Source organism: Chelonoidis abingdonii, chromosome 2, assembly GCF_003597395.2.
Source record: "Chelonoidis abingdonii isolate Lonesome George chromosome 2, CheloAbing_2.0, whole genome shotgun sequence".
NCBI lineage: Eukaryota > Metazoa > Chordata > Testudines > Testudinidae > Chelonoidis > Chelonoidis abingdonii.
This window is the reverse complement of record NC_133770.1, coordinates 104,425,187-104,451,028: the sequence shown is the minus strand read 5'-3', so window position 1 is coordinate 104,451,028 and position 25,842 is coordinate 104,425,187. Positions and strand designations below refer to the sequence as shown.

The following is a 25,842-nucleotide window of genomic DNA, read 5'->3' as shown; positions in this document are numbered from 1 at the left end:
TGCTTAGCAGGGCCTGTTGGTTAGCCACCCTAAGTTGGAGGCCCCCGGCAGAGTAGACTTTACGTCCCAACAGGTCCATCCATCTAGCCTCCCGAGATTTAGGGGCAGAGGCTTGCTGGCCATGGCGCTCTCGCTCATTCACAGATTGAACTACCAGAGAGCACGGAGGAAGATGGGTATATAAGTATTCGTATCCTTTAGAGAGTACCATGTACTTTCTTTCCACGCCTCTGGCCGTGGGAGGGATAGACGCCGGAGATTGCAAATGGTGTCCACTTTGGCTTGGATAGAACAGATGAATGACAAAGCCACACGAGTTGGCGCATCCGCCGACAGTATGTCTATGACTGGATCTTCAACCTCCGGGACCTCCTCCACCTGGAGACTGATTTTTAGGGCGACTCACCTCAGAAGGTCCTGGTGAGCTCGGAGGTCAATGGAGGCGGACCCGATGAGGAAGTACCGGCTACTGCCTTGTCTGGTGATGAGGACGACGACAGACCTGGTACGACTGGTTCATGTAGAGATTCCTGGTCAGGAGGTATGTCAGGGTCCGGGAACCGCTGGGGGTCCGGCGCCGGAGGAGATTCTTCTGTACTCACTGGAGGGGGGCGGCTAACAGTGGCCTCCGGTGCACGATGTTCCAACGGGACGGAACATGATGGTACCGTGGGTTCGCCTTGGGCCTGGTGATATGCCCAAGGCATCCAGAAGGACCACTGAGGAGGAGCTTGGTCCGGACCTTGAGCCTCACGGGGAACACGGCTGTGCGTCTCTGAATCCCCGTAGGCGGCGCTATCACCGTGCAAAGACTCAGATGGGTGCCGCAATGGCCATGGTGGAGAAGATACCATGTGAGGAGGAGCCGTGTCCAGGGTACCGTACTTCATGCCGCACCGGAGAGCGGTACCAGGAGTCGTACCGGTGCTGAGAGGGAGACCGGGACCTGCGACCGGCGTGATGCCAGGAGGTCGACCGGGATCGTGAAGCTCTATGATGAGAGCGGCTGCGGTGTGAGCGGTGCCAGGAGCTGGACCAGTATCTGGAGTATCGGTCCGGTGACCGGGATCTTGAGCAGTGCCGGGAGTACGACCAGTACCAAGAAGGAGATCGGTAGTGGGACTGCGAGCAGCGCCTAGACCAGGACCGGTGACGAGATCGAGAATGCTGGCGAGACCTCGATCTTGAATGCTGCCTGCCTGCAGCGTCGATGGAGGATGGCCTGACTATGGCAGGCTTCCCTGTTGATTGAATAACCCGCACCGGCGGTGCCAAGGGTTGAGGCAGGGTGGGCTCCGTTAAGGCAATTAGCTCCCTCGCCGTCGAAAAAGTTTCTGGTGTAGTGGGAACGATAAGCTCTACCGAGGCATGTGCCAGGGAGCTGTCATGCACCGGACTCGACCGCTCTTGTGCGGCCGGAATCAACGGTGCCGAGATTGCCGGTGCCGCGGCAGTTGCTGGTGCCAGGCGGCTCGGTTTAGACTGCTGCTCAGACTGCGGTGCAGATAGTGGAGCTGCAGGAGCTTTGAGCTTTTTGGTACGCGGGGAGAGGGTGAGGTGCCGGGCTGGTTTCTGGGCCGGTGACGGTTGGTGCCGAGATGTCTTTGCGGTGCAAGCGCTCTCCGGTGCCAATGAGGCACTTCTCCCCGGTGCGGACTGTGCGGCACCCAGTGCCAAAGGCGGAGGAGTGAGGGCTGCCTCCATTAGGAGCTGCTTAAGGCAAAAGTCCCGTTCCTTTTTTGTCTGCGGTTTAAACGACTTGCAGATCCGGCACTTGTCTGCAAGATGGGATTCCCTCAGGCACTTGAGACAAGAGTCGTGAGGGTCTCCTGTCGGCATTGGCCGGCAGCAGGCCGGACACGGTTTGAAACCCGGTGAGCCAGGCATGGGCCTGGACACAGGGTGATGGGAAGGGGCTTATCCCCGATCCTCTGAATTATATACACTAACTACGTTTACAAAAAGGTATTAAAAATATTAACTAGAACTATAAAACTAAACTATATACACAATAAGTATTAGAACGAGTGAAATGCTAGTTAGTGGAGATCAGCTAAGCTGCGCTCCACTCTTCCAACGACCAATACGGGCGGTAAGAAGGAACTGAGGAGCGGACGGGTCGGCAGGGGTATATATTCGATGCCATAGCAGCGCCACGCCAGGGGGCGCCCAGCCGACCCGCCGGATGTTGCTAGGGTAAAAATCTTCCGACGAACATGCACGCAGCGCACGCACCCTTAATTGGAATGGATGTGAGCAAGCACTTGAAGAAGAATGAGGTATAACAAAACAAGATTTTTAGTAATGCTCCAAAATTTAAATATTAAAATGGAATACCTGGGAAATCCTTGTTAAAAGTAATTAGTGAATTGTTAATCAGAACAATTTAGTATAACAAACAGCTTTTGGAGTATCAGGCTTATTGGAACAATGCTTATGCAAATTTCAGATCATCCTAAATTTGGACAGCTCCCTTTAATGTATATTTCACACAGAAATTAATTTCATGGAATACTGACTAACCAAATGTTTTGGATGTTCTTATGAGATGGATAGCTTGTTTTTCCGTTTGTTTGCTTTTTAAACTAAAGGATATGAGTTTTTTAAATGCCAGTATCAACACAAATGGCACTTACCTGATAGAATATTTTACAGATTGTGCACTTCCCATCTCGCCCCAGAACAAATGAAAAAGGCTAAAACATGTTCTACCTGAATGAGCAGAATTGTGATTTATTACAAATGCATAGCTTTTGAAGTGTTTAAACAGTATAGATTTTAAAGATATAAAGTAGCCAGATTTTGTTAAAAAAATTAGAACCATACAATATGATTGCTCTGACTGGTTTAAGAATAAGCGGATTAGACAGTTCCTTGAGAACAAGGATCATCAGATTACGTTTTACAAACGAAGATGGGAAAGTGCTGCAGGGAAATGGAAGATTGTGAGGCTATTCCACAAGATTTATGGCAGAGTATGCAGAAATTGAAGACTCACAATTTTGAAGAAAAGAAAACATACGAATGTTTTTACCCAAAGTAAAATGCACACTTATGGTGGAACTCCAAAAAGAAATGCAATATTTTAAAACTTTTGCTATTTCTATTCATCAGACAATTTATTGACAGTCATTCATGCTTTTCATCCTGCGTCTGGAGCAGACAGAATAGAGAGGTTAGCAAAATAATACTTATTACTACTACTGTATATGGTGTAGTAATTATGGCAGTGTATTAGCTCTCTATTTTGGAAGTCAACTTGAAAACAGGACTTGGATGCTTTTGAAAGTTTTATCCATCTATTTTTTGTTTGGCCACTTCTTTAGGCAGGGTGCGGATTAACGGACATGTTTCCTTGGAGACAATAAATTAGCCAGTAAGAATATTTCTTCTTTGTTGGCAGAGACAGTGCTGATCTGACATTGAAAGTGACTTACAGATAGATCAAGTCAGATAAACAGGGTGGAGAGAATGAACACAAAAAGAGGTTACTCATATTGTGCAGTAACAGCAGATCAAGATATGGGTGCTCCACTTCAGATGTGCATGCATCTCAAACCCTTGATAGGAGATTTTCATACTAGCAGTGCCTGTTTGGCCCACACACGCACCCTATGCCTCCTCATTCCAGACCAGAGTCAAACAGGGTTGCACAGATGAACTGCCCTCAGTTCCTTCTCCACCTGAACATCTACACAAAAAAACAGTCCAAACCAGAGGGGAAGGAGGGTGAGTAGTGGAGCACGCGAAGGGACGTACATCTCAAAGAACTGAATTTACTGCACAAGATAAAGTAATCACTTCTTTTTCTTCAAGTAGTGTCCCTATGGGTGCTCCACTTCAGGTGACTTCTGAGCAGTTTTTGCAGAGGGAGGGAGCTTCGGAACTGAGTCCAGAACTGAAGATGTTTCAAAAAAGCCCACATAGAAGCCCTACATATCTCAGACACCAGTATGTTTAAGCAATGCTGCAGTTTATGAAATTGTATTTGACCATAACAGCCTGATAGTGCACTAACAGCACTCTTGCAGTTAAGGATGAACAGGACTTCTGTCCAAACAGACCCAGTCTCTTTTGTCCTTGTCATGAGAAACAGACCTGAGAAATGTTGCGTGCCCTGTCATTTACCGCATCCATTTCTAGAGAGTTAGGTGGAGGGTCCGAGAACAACACATCAGATTCCTTAGGGGGGGAGATCATCATAATTTCTATCTGCCTTTTTACACATTGGTTGAATAGGTGTTTAGCAGGTGTTTGCCACACAGCCTTAGCTGGATCCAGGAGCACCTTGTTCATGGGCAATGCCACCCTGGAGGATTTTGCTGACTGTAGAATATCCAATGGCTTGCACTGTGAATCCCTGACCTTTCTGAGTGGAACGTGAGTGTCAGCTACCCTCTAACATGAGATCTTGAAATTGCCAAAAAACTGTCGGTCACAGAGGTAGAGGAAGCATAACTGCATCATCTGGAGATGAGGAAGAATGAATGTTTTAGGGGTGGCCTGGCCTCCTGTTCCTCAAACATCTCCTGCTGTGAGAGGGAAAGGACTGAACAACCCTAATGTCCCTTTGAGATGGTGGTGGTCTGGAGAATTGCTGTCAGTAAGCAGTCCAGGGATCCCAGTATGGCCACTGAGAGGGGGAAATGTGGCATATGGGAGTGAGGATGGCATACAGGGTTGGTTCCACTTTTGATGATGGCTGCTATCTTCCCTATGACTGTCAAAGAATGGGTTCCTGACAGGATATGTCGGGGAATGTGGGACTGAAATAGAAAAGGCCAACTGGAAGGTCCCTTCATCCTCCTTCACAACATCCAATGAAGGAGCCCATATACAAAAAGGTGGAGAGTCCCTGCAGTACTTTGGGAAGGTAGCAGTCTGGAGACCAAGCTCTCAGTACCAGAAGACACTCGGTACCCATGAGGAGCAGGGATACTGACTCATCCATTAAACACTGGTCTCTTGTGTAGCTAAACTTTTGCGATACTGAGTAGGGAATCAGTCCCGATGCGGTAGCTGAGGACGCAGTAGCTGATACTGACAATACCATTATGGTGGGCATAATGTAGGCACTAATGGAATCTGGCGCTGTTGCTTCCTTGGTACCTAAAGTGGCGAATGGGTAGATACAGACGGTGGGACTGAGCCTCACAGTACTGGACTGGGGTGCTTATGCTTGCCCTCTTTGTTCCTAGCAGAGCATACCGAAGCCCTTTCAGAGCCATGTCTCTCCCTCAAGTTCGGGGGCTTTCCATCTCTGCCTGTACCGGAGAAATCCTTTGACTCAACAGTACTGAGCCAAGAGGTCGAAGCTTTGGAGACCACAGATTTTTCAGGGGAATTGGGGTTTTTCAGAGCAGGCTCCTTCAGATGAGAATCCATACTCCTCTTTCAGGAAGCATTCTCAGAAGCCTCCAGTGACCTCTCCTTCTTAGGAGAAGCCTGCACCAAGGTGGAAGGAGAGCCTGATCAGTCCAGAGACAAATGTAAGGGATGGCGGCAAGGATCGTGACTTAAGTCAGATGCTGGTTAAAGTAAGCACACCAACATTAACAGTCTCAGATTAGTCTCCCTATTCTTTTGCACCTCCAATTTGAGGGCAAGGCAGAAATCGCACTTCTAGGAGACATGGGACTCCCCAGTCCACAGACTCACTTAGATTGGCCATCACACACAAGCATAGTTTCTCGACAGGAATGGCAACCTTTGATGCCTGGCAAGCCAGGCATACCCTGCCAGAAAGACAATGCTCCCCAACGAGAAAGAGAGAGAGGAGAGAAAACCCCACCTCAAAACCCTACTATCTCAGTACTACTAGCAACTAACTAATCTTAAACCACCATAACAAGAATACGAACTAGCCAAAGCATGCTCAAGGTGGGCAGCTAGAGGTGTCTCAGGCCGAAACAGCAGAGAAGGAACTAGGGCAGTTTGCCCACGCATCCCTATATAGGCTCTGTGTCCGACACAAAGAGGCACAGGGCACTGTTAGTAGAAAAAAAATCTGTGATCAAGGGCTCAAAGGGGCTCTTGGGCACATGCTGTGGAGCACCCTCAGGGACACTACTCAAAGAGGAATTTTATTTTCCCTCTAATCAGCTGAACACGTTATAAACACAACATAAATCTCATCTTTTTAAGTATATGAATACTAGATCACACTGTTGCTGTCTACATGTCTTCTGCCTAGAAGCTGACACTGATCACTCAGGATGATAATGTTGATCTAGAAACTTAAGTGTACTATTTATGCATATGGCAGCCAAACGCTCTTCACTACATAGCAGAATTGTATCGCCAAAACCTATCATTTTGGAACTGCCATCTGAATTTAGACAAATGGTAACGGCAGATATTCTAAAAAAAACTTTAGTGCTTTCTGAAAGAAAAAAAGAAAAAAAATCTCTGCAGATCCATCTTGTGTCATTACTTATATCATGGTTGGGTAGCTGGATAAAAAGGGAGCACACACTGGATTTTCCCGATTAATGGAAAAATAAGGCAGCTTCAGGTGTGAATTCTGATGTTCCTTTGAGTACTTTGTTCTAATGAATAATCCTGAATTACTTTTCATTTTTGCTGGCAGTGGTGTTTTAGCCACATAGCTCCTAGGACAGGGGTCTGCAACCTTTCAGAAGTGGTGGCCAAGTCTTCATTTATTCACTTTAATTTAAGGTTTTGCGTGCCGTTAATACATTTTAACATTTTTTAGAAGGTCTCTAAGTCTATATAACTAAACTACTGTTGTATGTAAAGTAAACAAGGTTTTCAAAATGTTTAAGAAGCTTCATTTAAAATTAAATTAAAATGCTGATCTTACGCCGCAGGCCTGCTCAGCCTGCTGTTGGCCTGGGGTTCCATTCACCTAGGCCAGCAGCGACCTGAGTGGGGTCAGCAGCCAGAACCCCAGGCTGGCAAGGGGTCAGCAGCCAGAACCCCAGGCTGGCAAGGGGTCAGCAGCCAGAACCCCAGGCTGGCAGTGGAGTGAGCGGGGCCGGTGGCCGGGATCCCAGACCCCACTCAGCCCACTGCCGGTCTGGGGTCCCGGCCCTGTTCACATAGAGTGGGTAGCTACCTTCTCCCTGGTTCTGGCCCATTCTCTTCCCCTCTCTCTGCACTGAGCTGAGGGTTGGGGGTGCACTGAGCACAGGGCTGGGAGTGAAGGAGAAGGCTGGGAGTTAGGGTGCAGGGTCTGGCTAGGAGCTGGAATGAGGGACAGGGCTCAGGGTTGGGGCAGGAGGTTTGGGTGTGGAGCGCCTACCTGGGGCGCTCCCATCTGGTGCAAGGAATGCAGGTGGGAATGTGGGGGAGGTGCAGGAGCTCCCGTTTGGTCCTCAGGGTGGGGGGCGTGGATGTGAGGGGGGTGGCGCAAGAGTCAGGGCAGGATGTGCAGGAGTCAAGGCAGAGGGCTGGGGGCATGTGAGGGGGGTGCAGGAGTCAGAGCATGAGGGGTGGGGAGTGCAGGAGTCAGGGCAGAGGGCTCGGGTCCTGGGGGGGTGCAGTGGGCTGGGATCACAGGGGTGCTCCCAGCCCCCTACCTGAGCGGCTCGTGGCAGGGGGCTGGAGGGATATGCCCTGATTCCATTCCCCCTTCCTCAAGGCCCTGCTCCTCCCTCTTCTCCACCTCCTTCCCAGTCTGAGCATCGAGGGCGCTGGGGCTCCTCTTCTCCCCTCCCTCACAAGGACCATTGGCAGCAGGGAGGGAGAGGAGGTGGGGCACGACGCAGCACACTGGGGGAAGAGGCGGGGGAGGGGGAAGCTTGGCTGCCGGTGGAGCCTGCCCTACAGCAGCAGCCGGCAGCACCAAGCTTGCTTCTGCCCCCTGCCCCCATCAGAGAGAGCGGTAGGCTGGGGGCAGAGAAGACCAGGCTCGGCTGGGCGGATTTTTAATTTGAAACATACAGCTTTCCCACAATGCTTATTTGCTCAATGAAAATTTAAAACTGTGGGACAGCTTGAAGCTGTTCTCAAAACATTTCATACCAAACCAGTGCTACTGTAGTAATAAATAACTTTATCTCTGCATTCTACAGTGTGATATTGCCTTAAAATGGCAAAAGGTAAGGTAATACAAAAGAAGTTAAAAAGTGACTTGCACTAAGATTTGAATTTAGTGGATCTTTACCCTTCAGAGGGTATCTGAGGTATTATTCAGATCTTGCATTTACAAGAATCTCAGATATCTTATGTGATTGTTTCATTAACCTGCAGTAACACTAATACATAGTGGGCGCCTAGCATTTCCAGACATCTAGATATAGAAGAGAGAAAAGAATATCCTCAAACTGTATTTTTAAATATATCTGGATCTAGTATGACTTACTTTGTACGACTTGTACTCCATTTGCTCTGGAAAAATAAAAACCCAAGAGTAAAAACACAGATAGGCCTTTCCAGAATATTGGTTCTCTCCCTTCCATTCAAGTAATAGGTTTATAAAAGAAGGATCTCAAGTCTATATATTTCAAGAGATTTTTAGACACTAGAAACTGAATACAGTTGAATCTCAGTGTTCTCAAAAGTTTTACTGCATACCACTTTCATAATATTTCTAGGACTCATTTAAATGTTGTCGATTTTTCTCATTCAACCAACACACCACCTGCTCCATCTAGATCTGGGGCTAAAAAAAGTTAACCTATTTGTTCTGCTCTCGAAATTCTAAGAACAGATCCCGAAGCATTCGGTCCAGAATTCAACACATTTCCAACTATTACTGAAAGAGCACTCTGTAAAAATCCAATGAAGAATACATTGGTTATTTTCACTTATTTGGAATCTGAAGTCACAATTCAGAAGATTATTATGAGCGCACTCTATGAGGGTATATCTGAAGAACATTTGTACATTACCCTACCCTCTTATGAAATCTAGAGAACTGCTTATATTACACAGCCTTCAGTCCATCCATCCTACACAAACTTTCTTCAAGTTTTGAAATTAAGTTCCCATTTATTCACAACACTGAATACAACAAATAGGACAGTAATTTGACAGATACACAATTTCTGAAACTCCAATACAGTTTCAAGAATATTTTAAAAAGCTGAATTGGGAGCTATCATGCCCGTCTGCTTACCAACCATTTAAAACGGTCATTTTAATTCATCAAGGAGAGTAATGGAATTAGACTAAAAATTAGCTGAGAACACATTCACTTCCAAATGACATTTTTCTTTATTCTATCTCTAAACTTCATGACAGTGTTTTCTTGTTATGAAGCACCTGCCCTACCGCAGAAATACAAGGTTCTTATGAGGGTAAAAAGAGGGAACTGGTGGTTGCCAAGCAGAAAGGGCATTTTCCAGACCTTTGTGAAAATCATCTGTATGTCTCAAGGGTTCTTCCCTTAAAGGCCTGAAGATTTCGAAAGAGACATATACTTCCTGATGCTTTTTGCCTTTCTCCACCATAAATAACAGATCTAACAGAAGAGTCTCTGAGCAGGAACATTTTCCTTGAATATAACTTTCAAGTATTAGGCCAACATGAACATGAAAACAAAAACACCACACTGTTTTAGAATCCTTCTAAACATTAAAGCAATCACTAGATTGGGAGCTGCCCAAAAAATTTCAAAATTCTAGAGAGAAATTCACAGAGCTATTTGTCATTCCAGACTCAAAGCTTTGAAACTGACTCCAGTATTTTGCAGAGAAAGATGCTAACTCTATAGCTGGAAAAGCCCTACTGCAAGAGAAAATTCTTCCACTACTGAAATAGATAACTGAACATTACAAAAAAGCCTTGCAGTAAAATGTCAAAGTGAAAAGGGTAGAAGGAAAAAATGTTTCCACTGTACTGATCATTAATGAGGAATGGTAATATTTAGTGCACCATGTAAATATTAAATTATCTATTAAAAATCACCTTTAAGTGTCTGCTGTCTTGTAAAAGTAATATTTTTAAAATGTCAAGTGGAATGCTAAGTATAATTTATTGAAAAAAATATTTTCAAGATAAGCGTTTATCAAGCTAAACACATTCAGTCATAATTTTTATTATACAGGTGACTGGTCTACTTGTTTTTGTCACAATGAAATAGGAAAGGCTAACCATTTTCAAAAATGAAGTTTAAAAACAAAAAGTATAAAACATCAAAAGTTTTAAAAACTTACTTTAAGTTATAAGGTGATTTTAGTTCTTAATTGACAGTAAAATATTTACCAACTTTTATTTATCAAGTATAAGGATACGTGTAGAGTTCCATATATCTGGATTTTGCCATACTTTGTCTGGTATAAACCTGTTGAATTCCAGCTCTAAGGTCATCCCATATCTGGTCGAGACCAATCTGTTTAAGTCCATGTGGGTTCTGACTCCTATTCGACGACATCTTGTATTTCCTGTAAAGTCTTCCAGAGTAGAAGTCTGTGATCTGGCTATTCCTCCATCAGATTCACAAGTAAAGTAACATTCCAAATTCAGTGACTAAAAAAGATGTTCTTTACATATGAAGAATATCCCCTTGCAAGATAACCTACCAAAAAAAAAATAATTAGTTAATAACATTCACTGACATCAGATTTAATTTCATCAGCTGCTAGAACAAAAGATATACCATCAAGTCATCCAAAAGTGAACATTACATATTTAGAGTGCTGTCTGCTAATAATATCACCAAAGTACCCACTCTTTAACAGAACATGCTAATCAGGAGGTTATTATTTTCAAACATTCCTGAGCTTGCATGGTGCTTTACAAACAAATATGACAAGCAAATACACCAGCTCTTGCAGCCTAAATTCACAAAAAAGAAGGCAGTTACAAAGAGAGGTGAGGTAAAAGTATAATGAAAAATTTCTGAGTGATGTGCATGTTTTAGGAACTTCATATATTTTTGCTGCTTTTTATGACCTGTCATGCATTTGATGGCTATTTTGGGTGTCATATTTGAAACCCAAACCAAGAATGACAACAATTTATGTACAACAAATCCTCAATTATAAATATCTAAGGGTACGTATACACTTCGGGATTATTCCGATTTTACATAAACTGGTTTGGTAAAACAGATTGTATAAAGTCGAGTGCACGCGGCCACACTAAGCACATGAATTTGGTGGTGTGCATCCATGGTCCGAGGCTAGCGTCGATTTCCGGAGCGTTGCACTGTGGGTAGCTATTCCGTAGCTATCCCATAGTTCCCGCAGTCTCCCCCGCCCCTTGGAATTCTGGGTTGAGATCCCAGTGCCTGATGGTGCAAAAATCATTGTCGCAGGTGTTCTGGGTAACTGCATCACTCATTCCTTCCTCTGGGAAAGCAACGGAAGACAATCATTTCGCGCCCCTTTTTCCCTGGATTGCCCTGGCAGACGCAGCACAGCACCATGGAGCCGTTCAACTTTTTTTTTTTTTTTTATTGTCACCATGTCATACCTGATGACCTTGACAGAGGCGATACTGCAGCACTACACAGCGCATTCACTTGCTTTTGCATGATAGCAGAGACAGTTATCAGTCATTCTGTACCATCTGTTACCCTGTAATGGCAATGAGATGATAGCTACCTGTCGTTCTGTACTGTCTGCTGCTATCATGGGGCCTGGCTGGGTCGGCGGGGGCGCAAAGGCAAATGGGAATGACTCCCTGAGTCAATCCCTCCTTTATAGTTCAAAAATAGAGTCAGTCCTCTAGAATATGGGGCAAGTGTACAGAGAACCAGTGTATCAGAACGCACAGCTGCTCCATGTCAGATCCCGCAAAATGACGAGCTGCATGCCATCACGGGGGTTGCCCCTGCACAACCCACCCATTGCTTCCTCCTCCCAACCTTCCTGGGCTGCCGTGGCAGTGTCCCCCCCCCCCATTTGTGTGATGATTATAAAAGAATGCAGGAATAGAAACAGTGACTGTTAGTGAGATAAAATGAGGGGAGCAGCCTCCCGCTCCTCTGACAGGCCAGGCAGAACACTAAGCGGTGCAGGGAGAGGAGCCCAGCATCCTGGTGCTATGATAGTCCAGGCAGTACAGAATCTTCTTTTACACAGAAGGGAGGGGGCTGATAGCTCAGCCCCAGTTGCTACGATGAGGACGGTTACCAGTCGTTCTGTACCATCTTACTGGGAATGCCGGGATCATTCCTATTTTACCCAGGCGCCCCAGCCAGCCTCATCTGAGGCCAGCCAGGTGCACTCACGGGCTGATGACAAGGACGGCTAGCAGTCCTATGCACCATCTGCCACTGGGGAGGGGAGAGGAGTGGATACTGCTCTTCACTGCTGCAGCATCGCGTCTACCAGCAGCATTCGTACACAGGGTGACACTGAAGAGTCACAGAAACGATTCTTTCCCTTTTCTTTCACGTGGGGGGAGGAGTAAATTGTCAGCTATACCTGAACACGCCGGACAAGGTGTTTGAACCTACAGGCTTAGGAGCTCAGCAAGAATGTAATATTTTTCGGAGACTGCTGTCGACTGTGGAATAGCTGGAGTCCTCAGTACCCCCCCCTCCACGAGCATCCATTTGATTCTTTGGCTTTCCGTTACACTTGTCATGCAGACTGTGTAGCCGGAGATTTTTTCGAACACTTTGGCATTTCGTTTTCTGTACGGAGCTCTGATAGAACAGATTGTCTCCCCATACAGCGATCAGATCCAGTACTCCCGTTATGGTCCATGCTGGAGCTCTTTTTGGATTTGGGACTGCATCGCTCCTGCTGATCAGAGCTCAAGCCTGGCCAAACAGAATGAAATTCAAAAGTTCACGGGGCTTTTCCTGTTTACCTGGCCACTGCATCCGAGTTCAGATTGCTGTCAAGAGCGGTCACAGTGGTGCACTCTGAGATACCACCCGGAGGCCAATACCATCGATTTGCGGCCACACTAACCCTAGTCCGATATGGTAATACTGATTTTAGCGCTACTCCTCTCGCTGGGGAGGAGTACAGAAACCGATTTAAAAAGAGTCAACAGATGTTGATGACAAGAATGAAAAAAACTTAAATCTAAATTGGAGGATATGAACAAGTCCACACCAATTACTTATACTCAGCTTCTTTCTTAGATAAAGTGATGATGATGATAAAGACTCCAAAGAGAAAAAAATACAGTTGTACATGCACGATTTTCTGGATATCTACACTTAGATTTCAAGCCCTTGGAATCAGTCATGGCAAGGAAAAACCACTACGTAGTATAGAGGAAAGAGTAATATCTATAATACTTCTGAACTTATTTTCACAGTGCTGTACACTGTATCAGCCCCATTTTGCAGATAAGGAAACTGAGGTATGGGATTTATAGTGACTTGCCCAAAGCAACAATTCAGCAAGGCAGTGACAGAGCTGGAATTAGAGATCTGACATTCTTGAATTCCAGTCCCGTGTTTAGTCCACCAGAACACGCTGCCTTTCCAAGAAAAAACACACTGCCAGTTTAAAACTAAAGGCTCAGTTTTCTAAAGTTAGAAGTCTATAGGGCTTCTCATACTGGTAAGCACCGTTATCAGCAATGTGTAGAAGATCAGTCTTGAACTGTCAGTGTCCTTTCTTGAAAAGACTGGATGCTCTGCTGGACCAAGTTTGAGACTAGGAACAAGGAACTTCTGAGTTATAACCCTAGCTCAGCCACTAACTCGCTGTGTGGCTTTGGCACACAGAATCCAGATTCCAGCCATACCTTCCCTCCAGCACTGACTACACCTCCTATTCATGTTAATGAAGTGGTAAAGCAATTCCCAATGCATCCCTTGGTACATGTCAAGAATGCAATGAAACACTCTCATTCTGTGTGGCATATATCCAGAACAGTCTGCTGCACTACCCAAAACTTAACACACAACTGCAGAAGAGTCCTATAGATAAAGTTCCATAATATTCTGCCAAAGTAAACTCATAACCTTGATTAACATGAGCAAGAGACAAAAAAACAAAAGGAAAAAAAAAAGGTTGATCAGACACTATCTGGAATTATGATCCTGATGGCTCAAAATGGGTAACCGAAGATAATGAATTTGCACTTTAGGAGCATGATCCTCCATTAATGACATCAATACAAGTTTTGACTTTAGCATTTATGGCATAGCCTCAGGCCAACACAGCAGTTTTCATTAGAAGCATTATCTATTCATTTCCATGGACCTCTATCACAACAACTTCAGCTTGGCTCAATAAGTATCCCCTGACAAGAATCTTTTTCAAATAGTGGAACAAACAAAATAAACATTTAGTGAAGTTTCTCTGTCAGTTTCTTGCCACGACTTTACATGAAGCAAGGGAGCAATGGTGGCAACCTTTATGTGGTCTTCCCTGGTAAGTACATTTTAATTTATGTGTATGAACTAGTGCCACCACTTTGTAGACTGATAATTAATTATTCACTGACTTCTCAGTCAAAATATCAACTTTTTCAAGAGCTACACTAATTGACTTTTGGGCTAGTTCATTTGTCTATGCAAACGCACTGAATGTCCAGGGCCTATCTTGTTCAAAAGGTTGATGTCATCGCAAGGCTACTGATGGACAACATAATCAACGTCCTGGTGCTGCAAGAAACAGACATTGCAGAAGGCAGCTCGGTACATCTCAAAATACCAGGATACATCCTTCTCTCCTACCAAAACCATCCAGAACACAGAATGGCCACCTATATCAGGCCAAAATTAAAAATCATAGCCAATGCACTACCAACAACAGATGACAGTTTCACAATTGGTATCCAAGTCAGTGAGCTGACAATATATAACGTGTAAGCTACCCAATCAGCAGTGACCTTTACCAACCCTATCAAAATCACAACACCCACCTGCATAGTTTGGCAATTTTAACTGCCACCATCCAACATGGGGCTATTCAATGAACGACAGCGTAGGCAAATGGCTCACTGAGTGCGCACTGGCTCAGTACCTCTTGATGCAAAACAAAAGAAAGTGTACCTTCTGCTCAGCCCAATGAAAGAAAGAACACAGACCTGATTTATGGACTCCAGTGGATCACAACTCATTGCATTTTGAACTGTCCTGGACCCCTTCCCACACAGTCAGCACAAGCCAGTGGTGGTATAATTGGCCTCAGACTCATCATCATTACCAGTGTACCAGTTCCATGCTGGAAGCTGAGATGTGTGGACTGCCTGGATTTCTCCATAAAAAACACAAACCATTAGTGGCATACCTCCAAAGCCTTAAAACTTCAACCTCTTCACAAAGCTTATTATTAAAGCCACAAAGAAGACTATCCTCCTTGGTTACAGGAACTTCTTTATGCCATGCTGGAGCCCAGACAGCAAAACTCTCCTAAGGGAGTATTAAGCTTCTGGTGACCCAAACACAGCCACTGTTCTCTTGGAATCACTGGATTCTACACAACAATGATGGACAGAGATGATGGAGGCCACAGACTTCACAAACTCAAGTCATATAGCATGGGCCATTCTGTGGAGGTGGAGCAGCACCATCAAACCCACATACTTTTCAAGTCTCTGCTAACAGCACTGCCAGCCTCCTACTAAGAAATTCTAAGATGTCTGTAAGCCAACAAAATGGACTGAGAGGAGAAATAGCTCTTAAGGAATCCTGTGCACAAAGTGCTCTTTCTACAAGTCTGTCAATCCTTTACAAGAGCCAAGACTGATGTTGCCATTTCTACCACCAAAGCAGGAAAAGCAGCTGGCACTGATGACATTCTTCCAGACTTCTTTGAATACCTCAGGCCAAAAAGGACACAACTAGAGTGCAGCACTATCCACAGAACTCATCAACACCAACCAATTCCCAACATCTTAGAGATGATCAAAGGTCATCGCCCTTTTCAAACCAGAAAAGATGCCAAATGATCCACAAGCTACCACCTTATTTCCCTCCTCTGTACAACATACAAAGTACTGGAGCAGGTAAGCCTGGTAAGGCTGACCATCATCATGGAGACCACAACCCCTCTACCCCTGAACAGGTTTTAGGGCAGGGCAAATCCTGTGACCAAGTGCTCGAACTGACCGCATATCGAGGCCAGCTTTCAATGGAAGCTTAAAAAGGACACAGCTTTTATCGACTGGTCATCAGCCTATAACACTGTCTGGCACAAGGGCCTACTGCTGACACTATCCAATCTGCTTCTGTGAGACCAGACATTTTGACTCACTAGGTCAATGCTTTTGGAAAGAACATTATGTGACATCTTGGAAGTCAGGCTAGCAGGAAGTCAGGCTAGCACAATGGCCTCTCAAACAGAGATCAGCACTATCACCATCCATTTTTAAAAACACACACAATGTGCCCAAAATGAAATGTTGCAAGTTAATTTATGCTGATGACCTGGAACTAATGACATAGGCCACAGTACTCAAAGAAGCAGAAGACACCTTTAATACTGATCTGAAGAGGATGGAAAATTCGGTAGTGGCAGCTCAAACCCAATCCACCAAAACTGATGTCATCAGCTTTCCATCTCAGCAATTCTGAAGCTAAGAGGATGCTTAACGTAAACTTCTGCAGCAAGAAAATTGCCCATGATCCTAACTCCCACTACCTACGGGTCACTCTCCATCACAATCCTACCTGTCAACATCTGAAGCAGGTAAGCCATAAAACAAAGATTTGCATCAATATCAACCAAAAGCTAGTCAGGGGTTGTGATGACTGAATACTATGAACAGCAACATTGGCTTTATAGAAGCTCACTCAGAAACTTGTCGATATCCAAGTAATTGCGGCTCTAGGACTTGTAACTTGCACTCTGATGTCCAATCCTCACAAACATCCTTCCTCCAACCATCCAGTGAGAGATGGGAACATTGTGAGAGTACAAGCAAGCTCTCACTAACCAAAATCTCATTCATTCACCTTGCATTCTCCTTAAGTTTTGCCAACCATTCTGGGCAGCTAGAGAAGCTCTCCTGTCACCCAGCTTCAACCCAGAAGATACCTGGTGGATGCAATGGGCAGGCTCTGAAGTAAACAGCAAGCACCTCACAGATTATACCAAAGTAGAATTGCCTGGTTTCTTGCTCCACTGGGGACTGTGGACAACCATAAACTGTATCACAATGTTACACGGAAAACAATCACACCTGATGCACAAATGGAGAATTAAGGATTCTCCACAGTGCAAATATATAGACTCCAAACCACTGAACAAACTGTTAACAAGTGCCCCAATCCCACACTGAGCCAACGGGGACAGACCAACCACTGTGGGCCCAAGAGGCCATGCCCCCTCACCCCTGCTGTGCATGCTCCTGGTGGAAAGGACAGATAAAACGAGACAGCCCCAGCTCAGTCCGGGCTGGTTGAGGAGGAAGGACACAAGTCGCAAGCTCCAGCAGAGAAACCAGAGACTCCCCAAGCGGTGGGAACCATAGACTCAGAATAAGTTGCGAGAAACCAAATGACCAGAGAGATTGACAGGGATGCTGAGCCACTGCCAGCTAGGGAGATGATGAGATGCAGCTTGTGGTACGAAGTGACCCAGGGAATGTAGTAGAAGTGATGCTTAATCCCAAAATGGGGAATTTCCCAGTTTCATAGTGCTCTGGGTCAGAACCCAGTAGAGCGGAGTGGGCCCTGGTTCCCCTACCCCCCTTGCCACTAGGAGGGTGGCTACTGTATATTTGCTCTGACCCGCTCAGAGAGTCAGAACCCCCAGTGGCTGTTTGCCTGCCCCAGCCAGGAGCCTCAGGGGACATAGACTGTTTTGTTTGCTCTTCCTCGCCACGGGTCCTGCAACCACACTGAGGACCATCCCTCACGGAGTCCACACGACTGTGTGAGGGGGTGTACCAACCCCGCACTGAGCCAACGGGGGTGGCCCCCCTCAACAAACAGGGCCCCCCATCACACTCCATCTTTTAATTTTCAAGAGGTATAGCAAAGGTGCATTCTGCATCGCCTAAACTCCTCAAATGGATCTCCAAGTTTTCTATTAACTTGAACGAAAATGAACATGAAGCAAGAGAGGAAGCACAGTGCTTAATATGTACCAGCATTTATTCACAAAGGAGCCTGAGAAAATCCTCAAACTCAAAACTATAATCTCAGCATACATGGTGCAGCAGAAACAACAACACAAAACCAATTAAACAAAGTTAAAAATTATTCTGCTACAGCTATGCTGACATAACTCACCCAGATGGACACAACTGTGAAATCAAAGGGTATGTCTATACCGCAATAAAAGACCTGGCCTGGGTCAGTTGACTCTGCCTTACAGGGTTTGGACTGAGGGGGTAAAAATTGTGTAGGTGTGGTTCTCAGGCTGGAGCATGGGCTCTGAGACCCCACAAGGGGGAAGGGTGTGACAGCCTGGGCTCCAGCCCAAGTTCAGAAGTCTATACCTCAATATTTAGCTCCACGAGTCTGGGCTCTGAGAATTGGTGCCACGGGTTTTTTACTGCAGTGTAGATGTATCCAAAGTGACTTTACTCCAGAATGATTACTCCACTTCCAAAGGCTGTACAGGTCCCTTTGCTACTCCGAAGCAGTGATGAGTCATACCAAATGTCTGGGTGACTGTCACCTCCCTTTATTTCCTATTAGCTAGTATTATACTGTACACTAATAACTTTATGCAGCAGCACAACAATTACCTACATCACATTTTTCCAATCCTACCTTATTTTTCCCCCGCATCCAAAGAGTGGCAAACTGAGACCTAGCAAAATTCTTGTCATTAACGCTGGTGCCAATACCATGGAGAAATCTACTGCTTGCATCTTAAAGAGGTAATAGAACTACTCTATACAATAACATTCCTGTTAAAACTCTGGAAACTCCATATCTGAAGGGGAAAAGGCAGAAAAGTAGAGAAGATTCCCTTCCTTTATACTAAAATAATATTAAAACTATGTCTTGCACAATAACACAGAAACAACAGTTGCAAAAGACTATATTATTTTAAATCCAGTCAATAAAAATTTGCTTTCAACTAAAAGCCAGTAGAGAATGCTACATCTCTTTTAGAAATTCAGGTTGTGAAGAAATGGATGTGCATATTTATGAAGCTTATAAAAACACCAATATTTATCCATCAATATCAATCAACTATAAAATGCACTACTGTAATTCAAAACAATGGTGTTTTATAAAACATTTCCATGAGTTATTTCCTTATTAAAAATATATTTTACAGGCATGGTGCCAATGTACATACATGCATTCATTTCCAAAATCAATTTCTAAAGTTGAGTAAACTATAATTCTATTATTTTAAATGCTCAACTCTTATGTACTAACAAGCAGGTGTTTTCTGACCCCAACAATCACTTGTAGTTCCTGGGTAAAAATTTCAAACATGCTTAATTGACTTAGGACTCTAAGTCACTTTTTCAAAAAAGTAATGTAATCAGGCCCTTTTGCCTAATTTCAACCCATAGAAAGAGAATACTCTTCTATTACTCCTAGAACAAGGTGCAGCAAAGTATCAGATTTCACTGTGCCAAAAAGCATTAAAATATTATGAAAAAAAAAAACAAATTTCACTACATATACACAATACATTCAAAAATCTAATATGCTTTGAATCTAGTAATGAAGTTTAAATCTTGGCAGCCTCATTACATATTATTTTACAGATTAAGATGAGAACTCCATTTTTCAAATTTTGCCAACGTATCACAAAATACTGAATTTAATTTTTCTAAAAATGAATATGATTCTCAATATCACAAATACAGTACACGCTTGTAAGGGTATGCAAGCAGTTGTCAGTCCTTGGCAGAATCTGGTTCACTCACTCTACTCACTAGACAGCTGCTGCAATCATATCAGGCCTTTGGTGGTCATCGCAAAAAGCGAAGCTGAAGTCAAACCAAAAAAGGAATAAGGCTTAATAAGGCCAGAGTCCAAAAATGCAAAATGAGATTCTTACAATTCAATTCCAAAAGTTAGACAAGAGGCACCTTTTTCTAACAAGTCCCTCCCACCCTAAAAACAGTCTTTAACACCTCAGTCAAACCCTGCTCCCTCAGACCACAGATTTATCTATAATCCCCAGTGAGTAAAGGCACCTGTTAAATTTAAAATTACCTGCCCTGATGAGCAACATATCACAGCTAAACAAAAATAACTGTCTAAACACCCTGTCACAGAGATCAGTAAGCGTACCACATAAATACAAGCACATATGCTCACAAGAGCAGCAGGCACATTAGACATATATACTGCAGACATATTGTATAATGTTATCAGGGTAGGTGCATGCCCCAACAGAAGTATTATGATTTGGTCTATGACACTAGCCTACTGTAATCTGGACCAGCCTTTAAGAGGCCTGAACCGCACAGGAGATAGAAACAACTCAGGCTGCTACATGGTCTAGCTCAGGGGTCTCAAGCTCAAATGACCATGAGGGCCACATGAGGACTAGTAGCTCCAACCAGTTTTAAAATAAGTCCAGCTGAACTGACCTTAAAATATTAAAATTTTCATGGAAAGCTCCCTTACTATAGATTCCTTAGATTTTAGCTTTGTACTATACTTATCTGGGCATATAAAAGAATACCTTTCCTTGGCATCTGTTGCATATAAAGCAGACTTTGTCTTCTCAGTAATAGACTTAGTATGAAGCAGACAGTTTGAAGCATATAAAACCAGTTCACTATCCTTCACCTCCACTCATCAAAGATGGGCAGCATGACTCCCCTCAGATTTCAGTATGTGCAACACAAATGTACATGTGCACACCATAAAACTTTCTTACAAAGTTATATAAATGTCATTGGGGGTGCAACAGCAGACCTTTGGAAACATATGCACGAATGTACAGTAAAGAGTTCAGAAATAATACTATGCCCCTGCTGCACATACCCTTCCATAAAATAGTGTTAGATAACACCTTTGCAAGTTTGTTCAATTGTAATCATAAACATGAAAGAAATGTGATGTTTCTTAGATCATCATTTAAAAACAAACCAAGTATATTTTTTTCAAATGAAAGTTTTCCATATAAAAAAGTTCTGCACAGATTTTTTTTTCTTCAGCATAACAATATTACGGGCCTGATATTGAAAGCCTGGCCTCTACAATTTTTGTATCACAAATTTGATGGCATAAAATTCTGGGCACTATTTTCCTCTGTGATGGAGTATATCAGGGCTTCTCCCCCCTAGCTGCTGGCAGTGGCGACACCCTACAGCTCCCTGCTCAGGGAAAACCCACTCAGATTGGGCCACCAACAAGAGGACTCCTCCACATACCTACAGAGGTGAGGAAGATTTATTGATTCCAATGCCAGAAAGCATCATTGTGATCTAATCTGACCTCCTATATAATAAAGGCCACAGAACTTCTACAAAATAATTCCTAGAACATATCTTTAACAACAACAAAAATCCAATCTCGATTTTAAAATTGTCAGTGTTGAAGAAACAAATATGGCCCTTATTAAATTGTTTCAATGAGTAATTACTCTCACCACTAGGTATTTACATTTTATTTCCAGCCTGAATTTGTCCAGCTTCAACTTCCAGCCATTGGACCATTTTACACCTTTCCCTGATAGATTGAAGAGACCTTATTAAATATTTATTCCCCACATATAGACTGTAATCAAGTCACCCCTTAGCCTTCTCTTTGTTAGACTCAAAGAACTCAAACAATTTAGCTTATCACTACAAGACAGGTTTTCTAATAATTTAATCATTCTTGTAGTTCTTCTGTGAACCCTCTCCAATTTAATCAACATCCTTCTTGAATTGTGGGAACCAGAACTGGACAAAGTATTCCAGCAGCAGTCATAGCAATGCCAAATAATGGTAAAATAACTCAGTGGTTCTCAACCAGGGCTAAACATACCCCTAAGGATATGCAGAGGTCTTCCAAGGGGTGCATTTAGTTATTTGCCCAGTTTTACAATAGGCAATATGAAAAGCACTAGCAAAGTCAGTACAAACTAAAATTTCATACAGACAATAACTTGTTTATACTGCTTTATATACTATCCCACTGAAATAGAAGTACAATATTTATATTCCAATTGATTTATTTTATAATATGTTGTAAAAATGAGAAAGCAACCAATTTTTCAGTAATATGTGCTGTGACACTTTTGTATTTTTATGTTTGATTATGTAAACAACTAGTTTTTAAGTGAAGTGAAATTTGAGAGTATGCAAGACAAATCAGGGGTCTGTCTGAAAGGGGTACTTCCGTAGTCTGAAAAAGTTGCGAGCCACTTAAATAACCTCTACTCCTACTTGAAAGTCCCCTGCTTACACATCCAACGTTCGGATTAGCTCTTTTGGCCTCAGCTTCACACTGGGAGCTCATATTCAGATGATTATCCACCATGACCCCCAAATCTTTTTCAAAGTCACTGCTTCCCAGAATAGAGTTCACCTCCATCCTGTAAGTATGGCCTATATTCTTTTTTCCTAGATGTATGCATTTAGCTGTATTACAACACAGTTTGCCTGTGCCCAGGCTACCAATCTACATCATTCTGAATCACTGACCTCTCCTCTACATCATTTATAAATTTTTGTGTCACCTGAAAACTATCAGTGATGATTTTAAGTTTTCTGTAGGTCACTGACAAAAATGTTAAAATGCATAGGGCCAAGGACCGATCCCTGTGAGACTTCACTGGAAACAGCCACTGGATGACAATTTCCTGCTTACAATTACATTTTGAGATCTATCAGTTAGCCAGTTTTTAGTCCACTTAACGCGTGCCGTGTTAATTTTATATCATTCTAGTTTTTTTAGTCAAAATGCCATGTAGTGCCAGGTCAAACACCTTACAGAAGTCTAAATATATTACATCAACACTATTACCTTTATCAATCAAACCAGTCATCTCCTCCAAAAAAGGATATCAAGTTACTGTGACACAATCTATTTTCCATAAACCCATGTTGATCTGTATTAATTACATCACCTTTCTTTAATCGAGTCCTGTATCAGCTCCTCCATTACCTTGCCTGAGATCAATGGCAAGCTGACAGGCCTACAATTACCTGCATCATCCTGCTTATCTTTAATAATTGGTGTAACATTTCTTCCAGTCTTTTGGAACATCTCCACTGCTCCAAGACTTATAGAAAATCAACATTAGCTGTCCAGAGAGCTCCTAAGACAGCTCTTATTAAACACTAGGTTGAAAGTCATCCAGAGTAGTGAAGAGCTTTTGCTGGCATAGCTTAGTTCTCCATACTGGTTCCCTGCAGAAATTAAACTATGCTAACAAAAGAACTCTTATGCCAGTATACCTGCACCCATGCTAGGGCTTTTACCAGTACAGAAATGGGGGACGGGGGAGGAAGAGAGAGCACACGCCTAACCTTTCGGTAGGGCAAAAATTTTTAGTGTAGACCTGACCAAAGCAAAATTTCAAAAGAAAAAAAAAGTGTCATCTCTTTACTTTTAGTAATTTTAGATGGTATTTGCAGCAACAGAAGGCAGAACATATTCAGACAAATCTGATTTTCAAGTTAATCTGTCCCTTTAACTCAAGACCTTGGTTCTTCCTATGTCTGACATATGTTACAAATCACAGGATGCTTTTAACTGAGCCTGTAGCAGTTAGCTTTGCACTTTTTTGCCTACCAGGTTTAACTTTTACATTTAAAGAAGAATGAGGTGCTTTGGGAGAAGACAGCATATGTGCATTGCAGGTCAAGCCAAAGAGTGAGCATGAGAGAAAGAAGAAAAGCTATGGTGGTCAGAAGGACTTGCAGACTTATTTCAATCAAACCTACCATAAAGTCTAAGTGGAAAACTGAAAAGCTGAACAAAGATAGCAGATATACTGTCCAGAAGGCTTGCTGCAAGACCAAGGCTTGCTGTTAAACTGGCCATGGAGATGCAGCAAAGGAAGGTGAGGGAGGACACAGCCAACAAAGGACAAAGATATAGCAATAAGATAGCAGAGCAGGAAAAAAGGCAAACCTTTTTTTTAAGTGAGTCAAGACAACGCAATTTAGCAAGAACGGCAGCAACATCATGGAAACCCAGAAATACCGATTACCCCCCCCCCCTTTTTTTTTTTTTTTTTTGAAGATAAGTAACTTTTTTTCCGGTAAATCTCAAAACGTCTATTTAAAATGCATTTAATAAATCGGAAAACTATGACCCCACAGACCTCTATGGAGCAAAATACCATTTTAGTGTGGCCCGACATTTCACTATAGCTACCATGTATGTGCAAAACCACCTCAGCAAAATTAGAAACTAAAGCACAGTCTGCTTTTCCCTAAACCCAGAGCACTGCCCACTCCATTTTAGAGAATTTAGCTTACCACAAAGTATGATTTCATATGATGTTTTAGCTACACACTTGAATTTTTAACTCTTCATCTTATTGTCACCTTAAGGTTAGGTAGACTCCGACTTCTATCAGTTCCTTAAAAATGATGAAATTTTAATCACTGCCATTCAATTCTGGCCCCAATCTTGTTCTCATGAGCTCACTAATTTTACAGCTTCTTCCCCTTTGTTAATTTCGCAGGACCTCAGCTGATCAAGGCACATCCGGCCACAGAACCTGCCCATTCAGCTTATAAATAAAGATAATAGTACATGGATTTGTCTGGCAAGCAGTCTGAAGTTTCTAGATGTCCAAATATGTTACTTGGGTATAGTTTAAATCCTGAAGTGCTTCCTTCTCCTATGTACTCATACCACCATTTCATTCACAGGTGATAAAAACACTGGCATTACAACTAGTATAAAGCTAATGCAGATCACCAAAAGAAATTAGTGATGCTATGTTTTGAAATGAAGTATGTTTTACAGGATTATTATTGTTAATTAACTTCCTCTAACTAAAAAATGATCACTCCTGGACTAACTTTCCTTGTTACTGCAGTTTTTTAAAAATAAGCTTATATTTTAAGTTCTATATTTGACTGTAAATTTGACTGTACTGCTTCCAGTTTTAGACATATGCCAAACACAATGGCATTTATTGGCAATTTAAAATAATACCATGGAGCAATGCTACACCATTTTCAACTCCACACAGTACCACTAACTACCTTAACTCTTGATGCCTACAAGACAACAGCTACAGGGTGCACAAATACAGACCAGGCATATAACCCTACTCTTCCAATAAACAGAAAACCCCATTAAGAAAGTTACTGATACATGAGATTTTTTTCCTCCTGGTTAAACCAAATAGCTTAATTATAATAAACCAAAATTTAACTTTCTGCATTGCTCAGAACTTATACCTCTTAAAAATATCATTTGTTCTGTTCTATAAAAGATCAGATGACTATTCCCAACAATTCTTATTTTTAAATTAATTTTTGCTTTCCAACAATTACAACAGCTAACTGTTGCTACACTTTGTCTACAGAAAACAGTGCATTGGTTTAACTAAAAAAGTTTATAAATTAATCTAGTAAAACCAAAGCAAACCCTCAATGTCGACACCCTTAAACCTTGCTTGTGTCAAAGTTACAAAGTTAAACTTGCACCAAAATTTAACTAAACTGATTTTTTCCCCAACTGATTTACTTAAACAAGTTCATTTTTGCATTACACTAGTTATATTAGTAAAGGGATTTTAGGAAGGATATATTTTCAAGGAAAACAAGGAAATTTGGGAACATGCTTGTAATATAGAGTAATTTGTGTGGAGAAAATATTTAAAATTGTGAATATTTTGAATTAAGAAGTTGAACAGTGGCCCTGTTTTTTGCCTTCAGCTCACATATTGTTGCGTATGAGTATGACCTCACTAGCACATAAAGCAGGCTAAGAAATGTATCATTACTAGCAACTCCATCAGGGCCATGAGGAATCCTGTACTATGAACTTTTTATTCTCAAAGAAGTTTCAGGTGTTTAATTTTGTTTGAATGTGTTTCAAGATCTTCCCCCCAAATCGTTTCAGATTACAGAGGAGAGGAATTGCTTTTTGGAGGATAAAGGGATTATTTCTGAATTTCTCTTTAAAAA

The 25,842-nt window shown here is 42.8% G+C and overlaps 2 protein-coding genes across 3 annotated transcripts in view; both read right to left on the bottom strand.

The window, feature by feature from the left end:
- CNTNAP2 (contactin associated protein 2) overlaps positions 1-25,842 on the bottom strand; it is a 2,322,964-nt gene that overhangs the window by 467,907 nt on the left and 1,829,215 nt on the right. The window lies entirely within an intron of this gene.
- The window catches only part of CUL1 (cullin 1), a 97,326-nt gene that overhangs the window by 63,157 nt on the left and 8,327 nt on the right, over positions 1-25,842 (bottom strand). For both annotated transcript variants that reach the window (XM_032782094.2, XM_032782095.2), the window contains exon 2: positions 10,200-10,483. In XM_032782094.2, the coding sequence (XP_032637985.1) occupies positions 10,200-10,339 (140 nt within the window). In that variant the 5' untranslated portion in view covers positions 10,340-10,483. The remainder of the gene's footprint in view (positions 1-10,199; positions 10,484-25,842) is intronic.